The 18,614-nt window shown below is 41.2% G+C and overlaps 1 protein-coding gene across 1 annotated transcript in view; it reads left to right on the top strand.

Annotated features, from left to right (window-relative positions):
• The first annotated feature begins 3,847 nt into the window (after nucleotides 1-3,847).
• LOC109472122 (son of sevenless homolog 2-like) overlaps nucleotides 3,848-18,614 on the top strand; it is a 38,312-nt gene continuing 23,545 nt past the window's right edge. The window contains exons 1-16 of the mRNA XM_019771700.1: nucleotides 3,848-4,098; nucleotides 5,610-5,667; nucleotides 6,403-6,486; nucleotides 7,366-7,446; nucleotides 8,148-8,249; nucleotides 8,972-9,079; nucleotides 11,215-11,358; nucleotides 11,977-12,087; nucleotides 13,129-13,227; nucleotides 13,415-13,465; nucleotides 13,758-13,834; nucleotides 14,213-14,343; nucleotides 15,604-15,789; nucleotides 16,627-16,744; nucleotides 18,018-18,101; nucleotides 18,348-18,478. Coding sequence (XP_019627259.1) covers nucleotides 3,848-4,098; nucleotides 5,610-5,667; nucleotides 6,403-6,486; nucleotides 7,366-7,446; nucleotides 8,148-8,249; nucleotides 8,972-9,079; nucleotides 11,215-11,358; nucleotides 11,977-12,087; nucleotides 13,129-13,227; nucleotides 13,415-13,465; nucleotides 13,758-13,834; nucleotides 14,213-14,343; nucleotides 15,604-15,789; nucleotides 16,627-16,744; nucleotides 18,018-18,101; nucleotides 18,348-18,478 — 1,816 coding nt within the window. The remainder of the gene's footprint in view (nucleotides 4,099-5,609; nucleotides 5,668-6,402; nucleotides 6,487-7,365; nucleotides 7,447-8,147; nucleotides 8,250-8,971; nucleotides 9,080-11,214; nucleotides 11,359-11,976; nucleotides 12,088-13,128; nucleotides 13,228-13,414; nucleotides 13,466-13,757; nucleotides 13,835-14,212; nucleotides 14,344-15,603; nucleotides 15,790-16,626; nucleotides 16,745-18,017; nucleotides 18,102-18,347; nucleotides 18,479-18,614) is intronic.

Below are 18,614 nucleotides of genomic sequence, written 5' to 3'. Positions count from 1 at the left end.
CGCACAGCTCCAAATTCAGGTGCACATGCACTCAGCGTTTCGAGCTCTGTGTTACCTAAAGAGGCCAGAGGCCACGGGTGTGATTGCACAGTTGAAAGGCTGACGTATCTGGTCCCAGCAGCGGCAATCTGAACACACTAAACTAGCTGCAGATAAAGGTTGGCTGGGACGACCCCCGCCTTTCATTTGAAACAGAAGCCTCCTCAACCGTCCCCACATGGCCTGTGTAACCACCATATACTCAGGTCTCGGCAGCCTCACAGTTTAGGCCTAGGAAAAAAAAGTTGCGTTTCCTGTTTCTCGAAAAAAAAAAAGTGCCGACCTTAGCCTTTTTTTTGGTGGACCCCTGCAAGGGACATACATTTTTCAAGCTGATCGACCCTTTATAGGTCCATGATCTGACACCTGTCGTGATGAAACACTGTACAATCGGTTTTCTAACATTGACATTGAAAATAAAAGTGTCCTCATGCAAGTTTTACTTTGTTAAACTGTAAGACGTTTAAGTAGGATCACTAGAGATCTAAAGTCTAAAAAAAGAAGGAAGACTTTTCAAGAAAAAAGATAATTCCTACCTACCGACCCTAATCTTTTTCAGGACTGAAACAGGAAACACAACATTTTTTTTCCTAGGCCTTACTGACTCAAGTGTACCAAAGAGCTGCGGCTGCTAAGGTAGACTTTCTGATGAAGGGAGTTGTTCGGAGGCTGCCTTTCCAAATGACGCATGTACGACGGACACTGACGCAACACCTGTTGGGGTGAACGTCCCAACTGAATGCTTCGGTTTCGGACAGCAACTGTTAAACTTTTGTTCAATGGAGATGGAAAGTTTCTATCTCAAAGAACCAACGCTTAGTTTAGTTTAGGTCCATGCTAGTCTGATCGTGAACAGATTGCAAGGTTATACCTCTTTTCTAGTTACTGTCACCAAGAAGGTTGAATATTTTAAACCTCCTGTCACAGTATACTTTTACCATCCTTAAGTCACATAGTACAGTAGAAGGTACCATAGATGAGCAGGTACCAATTGTCTCACTGTGGTCTACTGAGTTGAAAAATTCTTTTCCTATTTCCTTTTTTTTTTTACAAAAAATTACACCAAGTTGGTTCTCCAATGGGTTTGTTTGAATAAACCACACAGAGCAGTCTTCATAATGGAAGTATATAAATATTGACAGTTCAATATTTAGGCTACTTGTTTTTAATGAATATGTGACATGTCTGGGGTGAAAAGGTCACTGTGTCAAACTACAATTGTTACAATATCATATGACCTGACAATATGATGTACCAACATGCGCTTGTCTACATTTTGTATGACAATGTCAGACAACTAGGTTCAAGTTATTGTATGTTACAAAAAAGAAAATGTGTACTTGGTTAGGTTTTCCTTTAATGCCCATCATGATAATGATTTTTTTGATTTTATTTATTTGCACATTGAAACAAAAACAAAAACATAATACAATAATACAAGAATGAAGTTAAAATAGGTGCAGGAGGAGGGCAGAAGCATGGAGTGCTTGTACGAGGCCCTCCCCCTCTAAATTTAACAAGAAGAATGTAATCGATAATTTAGATTAAATCATGTACATGGAAATAATGCATAAGAATGATCAAACAAATACGTAATAAATTAATGACAAAGAAGTAGGGTGGTGTATGAATATGATGCTACAATAATAACAATAATAATTGGTATCAGATAAAATGAGAAAGAACACTATATGAGATTTTATGATTTAATGATCATTCTGGCATACTCATGTTAACCTAAGCAAAGTGAGGAAAGTCGTGTAAAGTGCCTTTCCCAAGGGCACAAGGTTGGTGACTTGGCAGGACTCAAACCTGGGACCTCTGGGTTCTGAGCCGAATGCTCTGCCATTATGCAACACCACCCAACTGTCTACTACTTCGTTGATATCACACAAACCACAGCACACATATTCTTGACTCACTGACTGGTCACAGGGCTCAAAATACTGGGTGCATGTGCACCTAAGTTACTGCACCCAAATTTGCGAGCTGTGCACCCAATTTTTTTCGTAGGTTAGCGTATGTTAAGTAGTGTACAGCATATTCTTAACATCTAAGTGTCAGAAAGGTAATAGAGTAATTGTTGTAATACTTTTCTTTAGCAATGAAACATAATTAGTTTTTGCTGACATTCTACCTATTTTATCTTACATGTATATGGTGCACCCCAAAATTTGTGTGCACCAGTGCACCTTTTCCCAAAAAGAATTTTGAGCCCTGGGTCAGTACTAGTGTTGTCCTTGTGCATCTAATTAGAATGTGTGATGTTGTACTGTTTGTAATGAACCTGCCCCCCCCCCCCCCGTTACCCTATATGGGCACAAGTGTGGGTCCACAGAGCCCTGTTATATTTGTTGGTCACACAGATTTGTGGAACAAGGAAGCAAGGAAAGAAAAAAAGAAGACCTTTCTCTGTATCTGTATCTGTATAGCCAGTATAACCACCCTTCGGCATGTCACCAGCTTCTGTGCCTGTATAGCCGGTATAACTGCCCTTTGGCGTAACACACCAGCTTCTGTATCTGTATAGCCGGTATAACAGCCCTTCGGCAGAACACACCAGCTTCTGTATCTGTATAGCCAGTATAACCGCCCTTCGGCGTAACACACCAGCTTCTGTATCTGTATAGCTGGTATAACCGCCCTTTGCGTAACACACCAGCTTCGTAGGCACGCAGCGCGGCGGCAGCTGGTTACATTACACTGAACGGCTTGTTACATCTAACCCTTGAACATTTAACTCTAAACACTGTTTAAAGCTATCTAATGATAGTGCCCCTACTGTACTTGGTGACTGCGAGTTCCACTTCCTGGAATTTGTGGAAAGTGAGTGGGTTGAACCCTGAAGAGTGACGTCAACTGTTGCATTACACAGTACAGCAAAACAGATGTTTTATTCATTAAAAAAAAAGGAACTTATTAAATAGAATAGTTATTTGCGTACAATCAAACCTGCCCAAAAGGCCAGTATCTGGTCCAGGTCATTGACCTTATTTCATTGGTGAGTGTGATTGACCTTATTTGTTCGGGGACGAAGAAGAATAAACAGAGCAAACAATGTTTTCCTTCTGCAAGGATAAACATGATAACTAAGAGATGTGAGTCAGACTGACATAATGAGAATCAAGCTGTTCTCCCTCTCAAAAACAGTTCAGTTTCAGTTTATTGGGATGCCCTTTAGCCCGTTAATTAAAGGGTTAATATTCCAGCAGGGGTCCTACACCAATTACATGCAGGTATAGAAACAGACATTTACAATCACATTCATCATACAGTATTAGAAAAGATGTGAGGAATTACACGCCGCATAAATGTCTTACCTATACATGACAATCATAAAAAACATACAAATTCTGCTGCTAAGATCACCAACTAAGATCACCAACTTTTACCGAATGTACCACTCTGTTTTCACACTGTGATTTGACTCACCTGAATTTGTTTGTTTGTTTGTTTGTTTGTTGCAGGTGCAGCAGCAGGTGCACCCTTACCTGACAGCGCGTGACGATGCTCTGGAGTACATCGACTCACCTGAATTTGTTTGTTTGTTTGTTTGTTGCAGGTGCAGCAGCAGGTGCACCCCCACCTGACGGCGCGAGACGATGCTCTGGAGTACATCGACTCACCTGAATTTGTTTGTTTGCTTGTTTGTTTGTTTGTTTGTTTGTTGCAGGTGCACGAGCAGGTGCACCCCCACCTGACGGCGCGTGATGATGCTCTGGAGTACATCGACTCACCTGAATTTGTTTGTTTGTTTGTGTGTTGCAGGTGCAGCAGCAGGTGCACCCCCACCTGACGGCGCGAGACGATGCTCTGGAGTACATCAACTCACCTGAATTTGTTTGTTTGTTTGTTGCAGGTGCAGCAGCAGGTGCACCCCCACCTGACGGCGCGAGACGATGCTCTGGAGTACATCGAGGGGCTGATCCTGCAGCTGCTGGGGATGCTGTGCTCCTGTCACCCCCACACGGTCCAGGACGTGGAGGAGAGGGTCCAGCGAACCTTCCCTCACCCCATCGACAAGTGGGCCATCGGGGACGCACAGTCCGCACTCGACAGGTAGGAGACAGCTTAGCATGAAAGTTCATCTGTGTTGGTACAAATCATTATGAAATAAAGACTGAACTTTAACTTCCAACACTAGATATAGAATTGGGACTTACCCCAAATTTTCGGTTGACTCCATCAACCTTGTTCACGGAATGGACCCGTCTACTCTTGGAACGTGACATCAGAGACACGTGACTGTAGTAGCGGGTCATACGTGCCAGATAGACGTGCCAGATAACTTGTGGGAGACAGGGTTCTTACCAGGATTTTTTCACAGCATAGGGGGTTAGGTACAGAAGGGCAAGTTGCGTATTGAGTCCCAAAAACATAACCCCAGCAAGGGTCTGGTAGTCTCCCAAAAATTTTGTAACTCATATTATTCATATCCCCCTGAGACACTTTAATAATGTCTATTGGGAGACAGATTTTGCTTTCCCTTTGTTATAACTTCATTTTAAAGTTATATTTTCCTTTTTCAAAAGCTTTATGAAGGGTCAACCCCCCAAAAAAACTCCCCTACCCTGGTTGAAAGACAGTAGGGGGCTAAATCATAGCTCATAGGAGGCCATTACGCTCAAATAGCCTAGTGAGAACTATGTAGGAGAGATCATAATATATATTATGAATCACTGATTCTACTGGTAGAGATCCTTATCAGAGTCGTTGTTGACAGAAACTCTTATCATAATGCTATTAATGTGTTAGGGTTGTTTCCCACTTCAAAATCCTTTGAAGCCAATCCAAGTCAGATTGATCTAAAAGTGACATGAATTAAAGTGAAAAAGTTATGTCTTTTAAGCAAATATATCAAATTTTACATTCTCCAATCAGGATTGCCTGTAGAATCAATGATTATTCTCATGGGCCTCACTAAAGCTGCTGACGGTCTGTTACATGGTTTTGACATGTGTACAGACATTAAACTTATTAGTTCAAGCAAAGTGGATCCATAAATAATCCTGCACTTAATCTAATTACAAGTTGTTTTAGAAGTTTATTTCCAACAGCAATACGATCTGCTGATGACTGTTGTTTGTCCTCAGTAAGGCCACACCGACCTAATTATATGGATGACATCCGCGCGCGCATTGATTTTCGCCTGTTCTCAAAAAAAAAAAAAGATCCTCCGTCCTCCAAACCTCGATCTGGCCTGGATCTAGGCTTGGGTAGTCCATGGTAGTTAGCGACAATAGGGAGCCGGTGGTAACTCTCGAGGATGGCACCTAAGCTACCGAAGAGCAGCGTTTCAAGAACTCAGTACATACGTACAGTGCCGATTCATAAATTCCGCAAAAAGCCAGCATGTGCCAGATGTCGTATACGTTGTTATGTGCCGCAAATTCATAATACCAGCTTTGTATTCCTGTGGTTTAGTAGCATTTTTTTTGCCGGGATTTTTTTATTCGCCCGCGCGCACTAGTTTGGTGGTCTTCAGAGGATGTCATCCATAAAATTAAGTCCGTGTGGCCCAAAACAGCAGACCATTGATTAAGTTGATGTGTTTGTTTTTGTCCTAACAGGTACAAGAAGAAGTCACCACTTGTGTTGCCTCATGACAAAATCCACCCACTGCTTAAGGTACAGCAGCTTGTTTCTCCTCTCAACTTATTCTTATGAATAAGGTTTTGTAGACCAGTCATGATAAAAAGTACAGCTCTATCAACATTCAAAATAAAGCCCAAACACTAAAAATATTTTAACCCAAAACTGAAGTAGAAATCACTAACTTTCTGTGCTTGTACAATATATGTTGTATTGTGTTTAGGATTTTAAAGCCTACAAACTTGTGTGGTATTTCAAACATCCCCCCTGCTGCGAACCTCATAACTAATACAAATTATTTGGTGCCCAGGGTTGGACAAGTCCCATTGCCCACTTGCCCAGGGCAAGTAAAAGTACTATTCGGGCAAGTAAATATCCCCCTGGACTTGCCCAAATGGGCAAGTAAATTTTTTGGATGCAAAGTATAGCTGCTATGGTGTTTGGAACAAAATTACTCATCATTTTGCCAAATTGATATTATATTAATGTCATTTTGTCAGAAAATCCATTGCAAGTCTCAAACCACATTATTTTGATAAATAAAGTATGCATCATTATAATCTCTAAAATAAGATGCTGGTAGTAAAATGCATAAAAATGTCATGTAAATTTTGGGCAAGTGAAAAGTTGGTTCGGGCAAGTGAAAATGACCATGTACTTGCCCGATAGGGGCAAGAGGATTTTTGAAAACTTGTCCAACCCTGAGTGCCAAATTAAGAGAGCCCCCTTTATTTGTTGTTAATGAGAGCCGGTGTGTGCTTGTGTCCACAGGAGGTTCTGGGGTACAAGGTAGACCAGCAGGTTTCCCTGTACATCGTGGCTGTACTGGAGTACATCTCTGCTGATATTCTAAAGGTATGTCCTCATTTATTTATTCATAGGACTATTTACAGGGCAGGTATTTACCAGCGACCATTGTTTTCACTGTAGCTTTAGCGGAAACTTATGTGTCAACCAGCAGCATGTTAACTTATGGCGGCTAGAAACCGCATGAACTGTATCTAGTTTAAAATGGACTGATATACTAGTATTCTAATCTATGCTGTTTGCTATGCTGTTGCTTATTCTAATCTATGATGTTTGTGTGCTTGTGATTGTTTTGTGTGTGGGCCACAACACCAGCTCCCGCTGCCTGTGGCCCACGAGTATTGTACTTGTCTGCAGTTCTAATGAATCAAATCAAATCAAATCAACTTTATTGCTGATACTAGCTTCAAGTTCTGTAGCAAAATTGGGCAACTGTGGTCTTCTAAATGTAAAACCTTACCATATGCAGGATATGCCTTTGAAATAAAAAGATTTTAGTGAAGCCTCCCCCACGTGTGTGTTAACTAAAAAGTCCTTGGAGATATATTTTGGTCACAAATTACCGCAATATTGATAAATGGTGCACATAGCTAGCATGGCAGTAGTTAGTATTACTAATAACATTGCCATGTAAAGCCCTAAGATCAAAACAAGGTCTTTTTTCTTTGTTATGCTAGAGTAAGCTTGCTTACTGTATGTTTTGTACACTTTCTGTAGATAGTGTGTGCTGAAACAAGTTGTAGGTCTTTTCTATAATTTTCATGGAATTTGATGTACCCTGCAAGTCTGTTGTAATAGTGAGTAATATTTAGCTGTGAGGTATATATGGTATGTATAGACATTGGCAAACCAGTGTACATTGGTATAGATGGTAAACACTGTCAGTTAAGTACGTGTAGTTAATTTCACATTTTCCCATTTCCGCAGTTGGCAGGTAACTATGTAAAGAACATCCGACACAGAGAGATGTCATGTCAGGACATCAAGGTGGCCATGTGTGCAGACAAGGTAAGGCTAAGGGTCCTCTCATGAACAAGGTGTACATGTAGGTGTATGGTACTGCCTTGTTTTTTCAGAAAGTACAGACATTCGCTGTAATCATTAGTCTATGATCATGACTTTTCGGCACTCCAAATACACCTGCATATGCAGGTTAGTGCAGGTGTAGGGGCTGTGCACCTAACCTGCACTGGTCCATATACTGGGTATATGGAGGTTAGTGCAGGTAAGATTGGGGCTGTGCAGGTATTCCTGATGTCTACCTGCACCTAATCTGCACTGGTCCATGTACTGGGTATATGCAGGTTAGTGCAGGTGTAGGGGCTGTGCAGGTATTTCTGATGTCTACCTGCACCTAACCTGCACTGGTCCATGTACTGGGTATATGCAGGTTAGTGCAGGTAAGATTGGGGCTGTGCAGTTATTTCTCATGTCTACCCGCACAAGTTAAAACAGTTTTAATATGATCCATTATTGATACTTCCTAATACATAATTCTGGTGTAAAATTTGTGTTATGGAGGTTATCCTCAAAGTTATGGTAAGGCTTTTAAGCCCTACTTTTGGACTGATGGAATGTGTCAAAATCAACAGTTTAGAAGGTTTTTAAAGTTTTCCAACAGTGCTAGAAAGTTGCATTTGAGGAATTGGTACAGGAAATACAAAGCATCGTTGTACTGACCACAGGGTTTGTCATTCCCCCCTCCGCAGGTGCTAATGGACATGTTCCATCAGGACGAGGACATGAGTCTGTCTAACGTGGAGGAGGAACCACCGCCCATCCGCAGGGGGTCCCTGTCGTTTGAGGAGCAGGTGAGATCTGTTAAGCCGTCCCTGATATCAGGTGCTGTTAGCAGTGTTCCAACCAGCTTAGTTAATTACTTTACTTTATCCTTCCGCTTATGCCTGGTGGGGCGTGGCGGGGAGATGTAGTTGACGTTCCACTGCCAGGTGTGTGGCCTCCCGGAGTGTCATGCCGTGTGCGCTGAGGATCTCCGCTACTCCATCTATCCATCGGCGGCGCGGTCTCCCCCTGGCCCTTACTCCTGAGTGCCTGGCAGTGTAGGCCCTTAGGGCTGGCTGAGTGGTCGGCATTCTCATCAGGTGGCCGAACCCTTTGTTTGGCAATAAACTGGAGAACTGGTTTGTTGCCAACCAACTGTCTGATGACTTCGTTTCTGACCCTGTCCCTTCTTGTCTTGTCTAACCAGCATCCATCAATTTTGCTGCTCATGACAGACAAAAATTTTGCCCAATCCATCAGCTTTGTCAGACAAAATTGGTTTTGGGGTGTAAAGATATGAAAACAGATGACATTAGATTAAGCCTAGTCTACCAGCAAAATTTGCCTTTCAAAATGCAGAAATTAGTGTTTCAAAGAGTCAAGATTTCAAAATTTACCCAGGGGAGCATGCACCAGGAGACCACTAGGATTATCGTGACCTATGTGCTCAAAATGATGTATGACAGGATTAAGATTTGTACAGCCATGATGCAGTATAGAAACCTGACCAGTGTTTTCTGTCTGTCTCCAGGTGAAGGAACTGATCATGGAAGAGACTCAGTACATCCGAGATCTCAACATGATCATCAAGGTGTTCAGGGACCCCATGGCTGTCAACCCTAAACTCTTCTCAGAGCAGGTCAGTACTTCTAAACTCCATGGCTGTCAACCCTAAACTCTTCTCAGAGCAGGTCAGTACTTCTAAACTCCATGGCTGTCAACCCTAAACTCTTCTCAGAGCAGGTCAGTACTTCTAAACTCCATCGCTGTCAACCCTAAACTCTTCTCAGAGCAGGTCAGTACTTCTAAACTCCATGGCTGTCAACCCTAAACTCTTCTCAGAGCAGGTCAGTACTATTAAACTCCATGGCTGTCAACCCTAAACTCTTCTCAGAGCAGGTCAGTACTATTAAACATTGGCTGAATGATAACTGAAATGACAGTGAATACTGTCAGTTGATAAGTTGTGAGTGATGTTTTATAAAAATCCAGGCCAACAGATGATGATGATTCCAACAATGTTGAAGGATCTGGTCGTGAGCATTAATTTTCACAGATGTGAAGTGAAATGAAATAAAAGATGTAAGATACTATAGTATCTCACAATATGTCTACTTGAATTAATGAAGGTTAGACATCCAGGTAATGAGATGCACAAGAAAACAGTTACTCAAGCAATCGGATAGATTTTGAAACCTAAAGTCTACTAGTTTTCGATGAGTATCTCTGCATCTCATTACCTGGATGTCTAACGTTCATCGATGTAAGTATACATATTGTGCTATATTCTAGTATATTAGATACTTCAAAGTTCGAGGCGTATGTCTAGTTGAACTACATCATCCCTTTTACGAGTAAGGCCATGTTGATTTGATTATATGGATGACATCCGCGCGCGCATGAATTTTCGGCCGTTTAAAAAAAAAAAAAAAGTTTTCAACCATACTGTAAATCGTACAAAACAGTTGTAAAATGAGCAAAAATATACCGTAAGTTACAAAAAAACCATACCAATGTTGTAGAATGCCAAAATCAAACGAAAAAAGATGAAATTGTAAAGAAATGAGCTTGAAGACTAGATTATTCGCCAAACCATATTCTGTCCCATTTGTTCAACCCTCATGACCACGTAGATTTCATAATGAAAACTTTTTTTTTTTGCAAAACTTTTTTTTTATTCGCACGCGCGCATCAATTTTGGGGTTCCCGGAGGATGTCATCCATATAATCAAATCAACATGGCCTAACTCAAGACAACAATATGTAGCAATACACTGTAAGCTCTGGGGAGTGTCTAACTGTCCCTGTTCCCGTCAGGACCTGGACCAAATCTTCAGTAACATCCTGGGCGAACACAACGTTGATTCAATTCACTTTTGATCAATGGATTGACTGAGTCTTGGAATACATCCTTATCGGAGTCACTGTCAACAAAGACTCTGATTAGAGTGTCCACTGAGCCGAGTCTCTACCCTGACATTATTAAGATGGTTATCATGAAAGTTCATCTGTGTTGGTAGTAATCATAGTAAAATGTTAAACTTTATTCCAACACACTATTTACAGGGATCAAATTTTCAGCGACCACTGTCGGGATAATCAGGATAATTAATGACCAATCACTTCACGACGTGATCTTGGGAGAGTTACGGTTTACAAACACGTGACCTTATTCACACGAGACTTTACTGATACGTGACGTAAGCAATTGATCAAAAGTGCCAGGGAGTTTATATCGTCCACCATCTCTATTAAGTGATAGAGATGGTGGCGAGATCACGTTGTGAAGTGATTGGTCATTAATTATCCTGATGAAGGCGACAGTGGTCGCTGCAAATTTGATCCCTGTAAATAGTGTGTTGGAATAAAGTTTAACATTTTACTATTATTAAGATGGTGTCTAACTGTCCCTGTTCCCATCAGGACCTGGACCAGATCTTCAGTAACATCCTTGACGTACACAACTTTGATCAATGGATTGACTTGAAATACGTAAACAGCAATCCTGATCGCCTCAGCGGCTTCCACTGAGCAGAGACTTTACCCTGATACATATATAACCTGTTGTGTAGTCTAACTGTCTTGTGTCCCCGTCAGGACCTTGACCAGATCTTCAGTAACATCCTGGACGTACAACTTTGATCAATGGATTGACTTGAAATACGTAAACAGCAATATAATCCTGATCGACTCAGCGGTTTCCACTGAGCAGAGTCTTTACCCTGATACGTATATAACCTGTTGTGTAGTCTAACTGTCTTGTGTCCCCGTCAGGACCTGGACCAGATCTTCAGTAACATCCTGGACGTGCACGAACTGTCCATCACGTTCCTGGGGCTGCTGGAGGACACCATGGAGATGACTGATGAGAACAACCCGGCCGCCGCCGTCGGGGGCTGCTTCGAGGAGATGGCAGAGGTAGGCATCTACAGCAGGGCTCTAGCCAGCTCAAATTTTTTTTGGGGACTGTCTTCTCTGTCACGAGCAGTGGAACAGTAGCTCTTCAGTGAGCTAAAACTGAATGAAGATCACTATACTTTTTCATTCACCATGATGACCAATCTTTGGTTATACTAGTAGACAGTCAGTCAAATTGTAGTGAAAAGGAAATATTTTCTTTATTCAGTTTTTATCTGTTGATAAAATGAGTTTTTATCAGTTTTTATCATATTGAACATTGTGGATACATCAAACAATTCAACAATATCAGTGATGTAACATTGGTAGTTTTTAAATTGTTTGAGCTGTCCTTAGTGCTGAAAAGGAGGTTACTTACACTCACCTTTCAGTTTACTGTCTGTTCAATGACCTCTATCTGACCTTGCCTGTGTCGCCCCCCTCCCCCCCAGTCTGCAGAGTTCGATGTGTTCCGGACCTATGCCGATGGGTCCTGCAGGATATGATCCTGGTCAAACCTATTCTTAGTCTAGCCAGTTTTAGTGTATTCTCTGATGATAAAATGTCTGTGAAAGCTTAATGCAGACTATTCATTGACCTCTACCTGACCTTGCCTTTGCGCCCCCTCCCCCCCTGCAGTCTGCAGAGTTCGATGTGTACCGGACCTATGCCCAGGACATGATGAATCCTGCCAGCAGACAGAGGCACAGTCAAGTCCTGGTCAAACCTAAAGTCGCCCTGTTTTTTCAGGTAAGTCAGTGTATAATTATATTCTTAACTTAGCCAGGTGTAGTATAGTCTGTGTTTTGTGATGATAAAATGTTTTATTATGTCAATATGTGAGTAGCTGCCATTAACCTCCTGGATGTTGTCATGGTGACAGAAATCATGAAGTGTTTTTGTTGTTATCGTTCAATGTGCTGCTTCTTTGTTACCGCCTAGCCCTACAGTGTAGGATTATTGGCAGCCGTTATGCATTGTTAGTAACAATTGTGACCCGGTACATAAAAAACAAAGGGAAAACAAGGATAACTGATAAGGGACATATAACAACTGATTTTGTGTGTGCTAAAGACGGGACAAGTGCATTAGTGCGTTAGTAATATTTACATATATACAAGACATGATGGGATGGCTCAATGCAGCAGGGTCCTCGCCAGTTCAGATTTGAACTGGGCGAGAGACCCCACCTCCGCTGCACCAGGCTCAAGTTCGTTCCATTCCCTGATGGTGTGGGGGAAGAACGAGAACCTGTAGAAGTCGTTTCTGCTCGCGATGGCCTGCAATGTTCGAGTGTGATTAATGCGGCGGGAGCATCGAGCCACTGGGACAATCCTGGTTGAGTGTGGGACGGAGACAGCATTTAATAAGGCTATGATTCAAAACCTAAGCCATCAGATACATTGGTCTGAAAGTAGTTTTTTTTTCTTTCTCACATAAGTTAGGAAGAGCTTCAATGGTTGGCAAAGGATTATTATTACATTTGCTAACTAGGACTAGCTACTGGATACCATAGTGTGTGAACAGTAGAAATCACATTCATGCCACAATCTGGATACGTCATGGACTTTTGAATAGCAAAGTTCTTTATTCACAACCACTTGTTTGGAGCCAACGTTTTTATGACTGTCTGTCATCTTTATCAGGGACATAATGGCCCTGATGAAGATGACAGTCATCGAAACCTCAGCTCTTGTCTAAACAACTGGTTGTGAATGAAGACCTTTGCCATTCAACCATTCACCAACCCGATGAAATTGTTCATGATCATGGACTTTCTATATTTTGCAGTCTGTAAGTCAAGGTTTTAAGGAGGCTGTTCAGTATGTCCTGCCCAAGCTGCTGCTAGAACCCATCTACCATTGTCTGCACTACTTCGAGGTTATAAAGGTAGGTGGAGTGGAGCTTTTTTTGACCTACTCCCTGCTGTCTAGCCCCACGACTGATAGAAAATTTGGTGCCAAATGGCAGCCTTAACAGGATGGAGGTTACAATGTTTGAGAGGTTTTATCGATTTAGATTCCCCTCTGCTACCACTTTCCACAACATACTGACCAGTCTCTTTTGTGTTCTCCAGCTACTATTGAAGACCTGTCCAGATGAAGAAGATAAAGAAAGCCTAGAACAGGTATGTACCACACAGCACTGTCTTGTTCTCTTCTCTTCTTTTCTGTTTGTAGATCTGTTTTGCTCCCTTCAATCCTGTTCTCTGTCCTTAAGATTTACACTATCATTTTCTGCATTATGCAGACTTGTAGATTAACACAGGGTAGATTTTCACAGGGTATTCAAAACAGAAAAAGAAAGTATGATACCATGTGGTAGATGCACCATCCTCCTTAGCACTATGATTGTGTATGGACCATTGTATTCTTCAAAGTACACTGTAGATAATACTTTTTCTCTTCTGATTCCCCCAGGCACACGGTACACTCAGACCACTTCAGCTACAACTAGAAAGAATATGTGAAGGGAAGTTGCCAAAAAGAAAACCAGGGTAAGTTTGAGTTTGAAGCCCCAGGTCCTACTTTGGATAACATTCTGCTGCACATGGACATTATTATCATACTATCACATCTGTTTACCACAGATTCTTCTGCACTTTTTCCCTCTGAATGTATGACAGTATTCGCAGGAAACATTTCAAACTCCATGTCTGTACATTTGCAAATGATGGAAAAATACCTGATTTATTGTTGAACCTGAATACAATTATCGTATGACTGAGACAAGCCGCCAGAGGTCCCAAAATCTAATAATTTCTAGGTCTCTTCAAAACCTATCCTCCCACCAAATGTCATGTTCACACACACGCTACCGAAAACAACCTTCTTGGTGAAGGTAATAAAGACTTTGTTGTATGTTTTATTTTCAGGGACTACTCCATCAGATTCCAGCGGAGGCCGGGGAATAGATCGTCACTAGCCAAACTGAATGAGATTCAGAAGAGCATTGATGGGTGGGAGGGCAAAGACATAGGGCAAAGCTGCAATGAGTTCATCATGGGTGAGGAAATCTCTCTCCATCTATCCGGTTTAACGTCTGTTGTTCCCTGTGTTTACAAAGGGTTATACATGCTTGCACACATTTGCCTCTGTCCTGTGGTTCTTGGGCACAGCAAATCTCAATACCCTTACAGGTAAAAGTCTCAGCAACTTCAACTTCAATACCCTTAGGCCACACCAATTTAATTTGTTGGTTCTCGGATTCGCCTCTTCGTTTTTTTCTGATTTGCAAAAAAAAAAAAATTTGATTCTGGTCCTGAATCAACTGAAAAATGCTCATATTTTGCCCCCAACAGTTGAGGAAAGTCCTTTTCTTCCTAGTTGTTACAGTTTTCCCATCTATCAATGCAGTGGTTTGATTAAAAGTTCAAAATTCAATGTTTAAATTTTAACCCAGCCTTTTGTGTTGACTTCATGGCTCATTCCGTAGCATTTAAGCCTATAATAGGATGCCTAGACCTGTTTTTATTTTTTTTTTTTTTCGCCCTGTCGCTTCATATTTTTTCTGAAAAAATCCGAGAACCAACAAATTAAATTGATGTGGCCTTACAGGTAAAAGTCTCAGCAACTTCAACTTCAATACCCTTACAGGTAAAAGTCTCAGCAACTCCTCAATACCCTTACAGGTAAAAGTCTCAGCAACTTCACCAGCCAGCCAAGCAGTGTCCCAACATTAGGTGATGCAATCCATAATTTGGATGCTCCTTTAGTATGGCAACTCCAGGGATGGTACCGGGCTGTTGGGGTGTATCACTGTTACTCCCTGTTGTAGTTCTATGGCTTCTGGCATGCCGTTGGGCTCTTCAGCATCCTGTGCAAGTCTTAGGTTTGAAGCAAATAGAAATCAAATAGAGTTTTCCATTATAGTGTGTCTGATGTAGAAGATTGTATTCACTAAGTCTTGTAAGGTTATTATGTTTACCTTTGCAGAACAAGAACATATTATTTTTGCTATGTTTCTTCCTCTCCAAACAACTAAGATCAATGGCCTGGACCAGATGACTGTCACCATGGTAACTGGTGCTGTAGCAGATACATGTACCCTGCAGTGTTGGGTTACATTATGTAGCAAGTTGCAGGACAGAGTTGGAGGGGCTTGTCACCATATACATAAATATGTTTGAGTAAGAATAAACAGAGGAAAAGTCACTCTTAAAAAGTAATCAAAGGATAAAATAATGGCCCTACAGCGATGTTGTTAAACATTTTAACCAAGTACATGAATTACTTAGGTGGTGTACTTACTATCCTTCTTTTACAGATGGACAACTAGGAATGTTTAGCAAGAACCGGGCGACAGAGAGACATGTGTTCCTGTTTGACGGGCTGATTCTGGCGTGCAAGCCGAACCAGCGCCGGTCTGTCACAGGCAACGCCACCGAGTACCGGCTCAAGGAGACCTTCTTCATGAGGAAAATAGTCATCAACGACAAGGAGGACAGCGATGGTGGGTAGTGATGCATACCTAAACCCAATTTTAGGTTCAGGTCCGGATTCAAGTCCAGAGGTTTAGGTTCAGTTCCGGACTTGTAAGTCCGGACCTAAACCCATGGCATATACAAAATTGCATATTGGCAACCTTGCAATGTTGTCTGGGTGAAACTTTGGCAACATAACATGAAGGCCGGTACTTGATGATGCCCGATGGCAATATTTTGTTCGTTTTTCAGCAAAGATTTTACAATCTACGGAAGGTTTTAGGTGGAAAAGGGGTATGTGAAATGGTCTTTTATGGTAATAAGTCCAGACTCGGTTCTTGACTTTTAGGTTTTTTTGGACTTGAACCTAAACATTCTTACAAGTCCGGATCCAAGTCCAGTGAATCGGTATGCATCACTAATGGTGGGGCATCAACTTGTTAGCAATCACCTAGTATCCTTTGGCTCTTTTATAAGAAAAGTTACTGTAGTACTAGTAGTATCTAGTCTTTAATGATACTGATATGGGGTCCCTGACACGGATGGGCTGCAGTCAGCAATAGTCTTCATACCACATGTCCAAGCAACTCTATCCAGTGGGTCTTTGTGAACAAGGCTGCACTCTCTAATGTCCTTTTTATCCTTCTGTGGCTAAAATGATAAAACTGTTAATACTGTATGTTTAGATCTAACTGACTTGCAACTGTGTTAGCACATCACATCACATCAGGCAGTAGTTAATTATTTACTGTGTGTTATGAAAAGTTTTGTGTTCATTGATGTAAGACTATTGACCAATCAGATACAAATTGTTTATTCCTATGTTTCTCTTAGTTGAAAATTTGTATCCCTCTCTTTTCTTTCAGAACTAAAGCATGCCTTTGAGATTGTGGCGAGAGACCAGCCCAACACAATCTTCTTTGCCAAAAATGAGGATGAAAAGAACAACTGGATGGCAGCGCTCATCACTCTGCACTGTAGAAGGTATGGAAAAATAAAACAAAGAGCAAAGGCTGTTTAATGCTGCTATAACAAGCACGTTGGCAGAACGTACTTCACCTGCGCGAAACCCAAATTTTTTTTCGTGTTTTCGTTGGATGTCCGGTCAAAGTTGCATCACAATTTTGCCCATTGCAGACAGTATCTTTTCTAAAACAACATTTGAAAATTATAGACAGAATGTTATCCTCAAATACACAAATAGGACTTTAAACAAGATGTTCTGCCAAAGTGTTATGCACCAATAGATTACGGGTTTCACACGGGTGTAGTATGCCCTGCTATTACCCAGTGTGTAATAGGAATGAGTAATTAATTTTACTGTGTGTAAATGCTATCCTTTTTCTTGCATACACTGTTTTCTCCTTTTCTGTCTTTTCATTCCTCTGTACCTGTTTTCTACTGTTTTCCACTGTTTTCTGCTGTTGACTTGTATCTCATCTCTACTGCTGTCCTCACCTCACTCCACCCATCTGTTACCCTGTTCCCTGATGTTCTTCCCACATGACCATGATGCTTTTCTCTCTGTTCACCTGTGTACGTGTGTCTCCTGTGTGACAGTGCACCGTACAGGTACTCCTGATGTTCTGCAGCATTGTAAATATCAGCGTATATGTTAATATGTTACGTCATTCAAGTTGATTGATTTTTTTAATTGAAAGTTTATTGCAAAGCCATGCTTGAGGGCTAATTGCAAGAACATGATAAACAGTAATAATGATAAAAAAGGATGATCAAAATGATAATAAAGGATGCTGCCTACCAATGCTACTTTTGATATGTATGTTATTGTTGGGTTTGATTTCTTTTCTGTGTGCAGTAGAGTACATTGTACATGTATGAATTGGGACGTGTTAATAGAAATGCAGTTTTTTATAGGCTGGAAAGGTGAATAAAACTAGCAAGGGAATATTTTGGTTACCATTTCAAATAACTTGTCTCTTTCCGTGCTATAATGAGGACAATGGCAATTAAAGTGTTTTTTTAATAAACCAAAACTGAAGCCAAAATGGATGGATGCATGGCTATGCCTATAGCAGCCTCATATTGTAAGGTGACATGCATATCTTCTCATCTCTCTCTGTGTTCCTTCTTCTTTTGTTTTCGCTTTATGATACCTCTTTATCTGTCTTTATCTGTAGTTTGCTGCTATTGAGCCTACAAGTGTGTGCGCATTGTTTCAGTCTGTACAGAGCATTTTACAGTAAAACTCAGCTGATGACATTTGTCTCATCTCTCTCTCTCTCTCTTTGTGCAGTACACTGGAGAGAATGTTGGACAGCATACTACTGGAAGAAGAAAAGAAACAACCCTTAAGATTACCAGATGAGTCTCAGTATAGGTGAGTTTAATCTCGAGTTATGTCTCCTAGTTATATATAAATATTTGGGTTTTCTTTGGATGTTTCATCATCGTTGCATCAAAATTTTTGCCAGTTGCAGGTGGTATCTTTTCCGACACAACATTTGTAAAGTATAAAGGAGATGTTATCCTTAAATACATGAACACGACCTTAAACAAAACATCATGAGTTTCGCGTAGGCACAGTACATTCAGCTGACGTGCTACGTAAAACGTCCTGTTTCAGGTTTGCCATGGAAGACCGGCCAGACAACATCGTGTTTGAGGACAATCAGCAGTCCCTGGTGGGGGTTCCTGTCATCAAGGGTGGCTCGCTCATCAAGCTCATAGAAAGACTCACATATCACATGTATGCAGGTGGGTTAGTACAGCTCTAATACCACTTCAGAAAAGAATCAGAAATAGTCATGCCTTCAACTCAAGTACCAGAGTTAGCAAGGATTGAGGTGTTCACAAACTTGTTTTTTTCTAGAACTATCGTAGAGTGGAACTC

Source organism: Branchiostoma belcheri, unplaced genomic scaffold (assembly GCF_001625305.1).
Source record: "Branchiostoma belcheri isolate BF01 breed outbred unplaced genomic scaffold, Haploidv18h27 scaffold27, whole genome shotgun sequence".
Lineage (NCBI taxonomy): Eukaryota > Metazoa > Chordata > Leptocardii > Amphioxiformes > Branchiostomatidae > Branchiostoma > Branchiostoma belcheri.
This window is presented reverse-complemented; position numbering and strand designations above follow the sequence as displayed.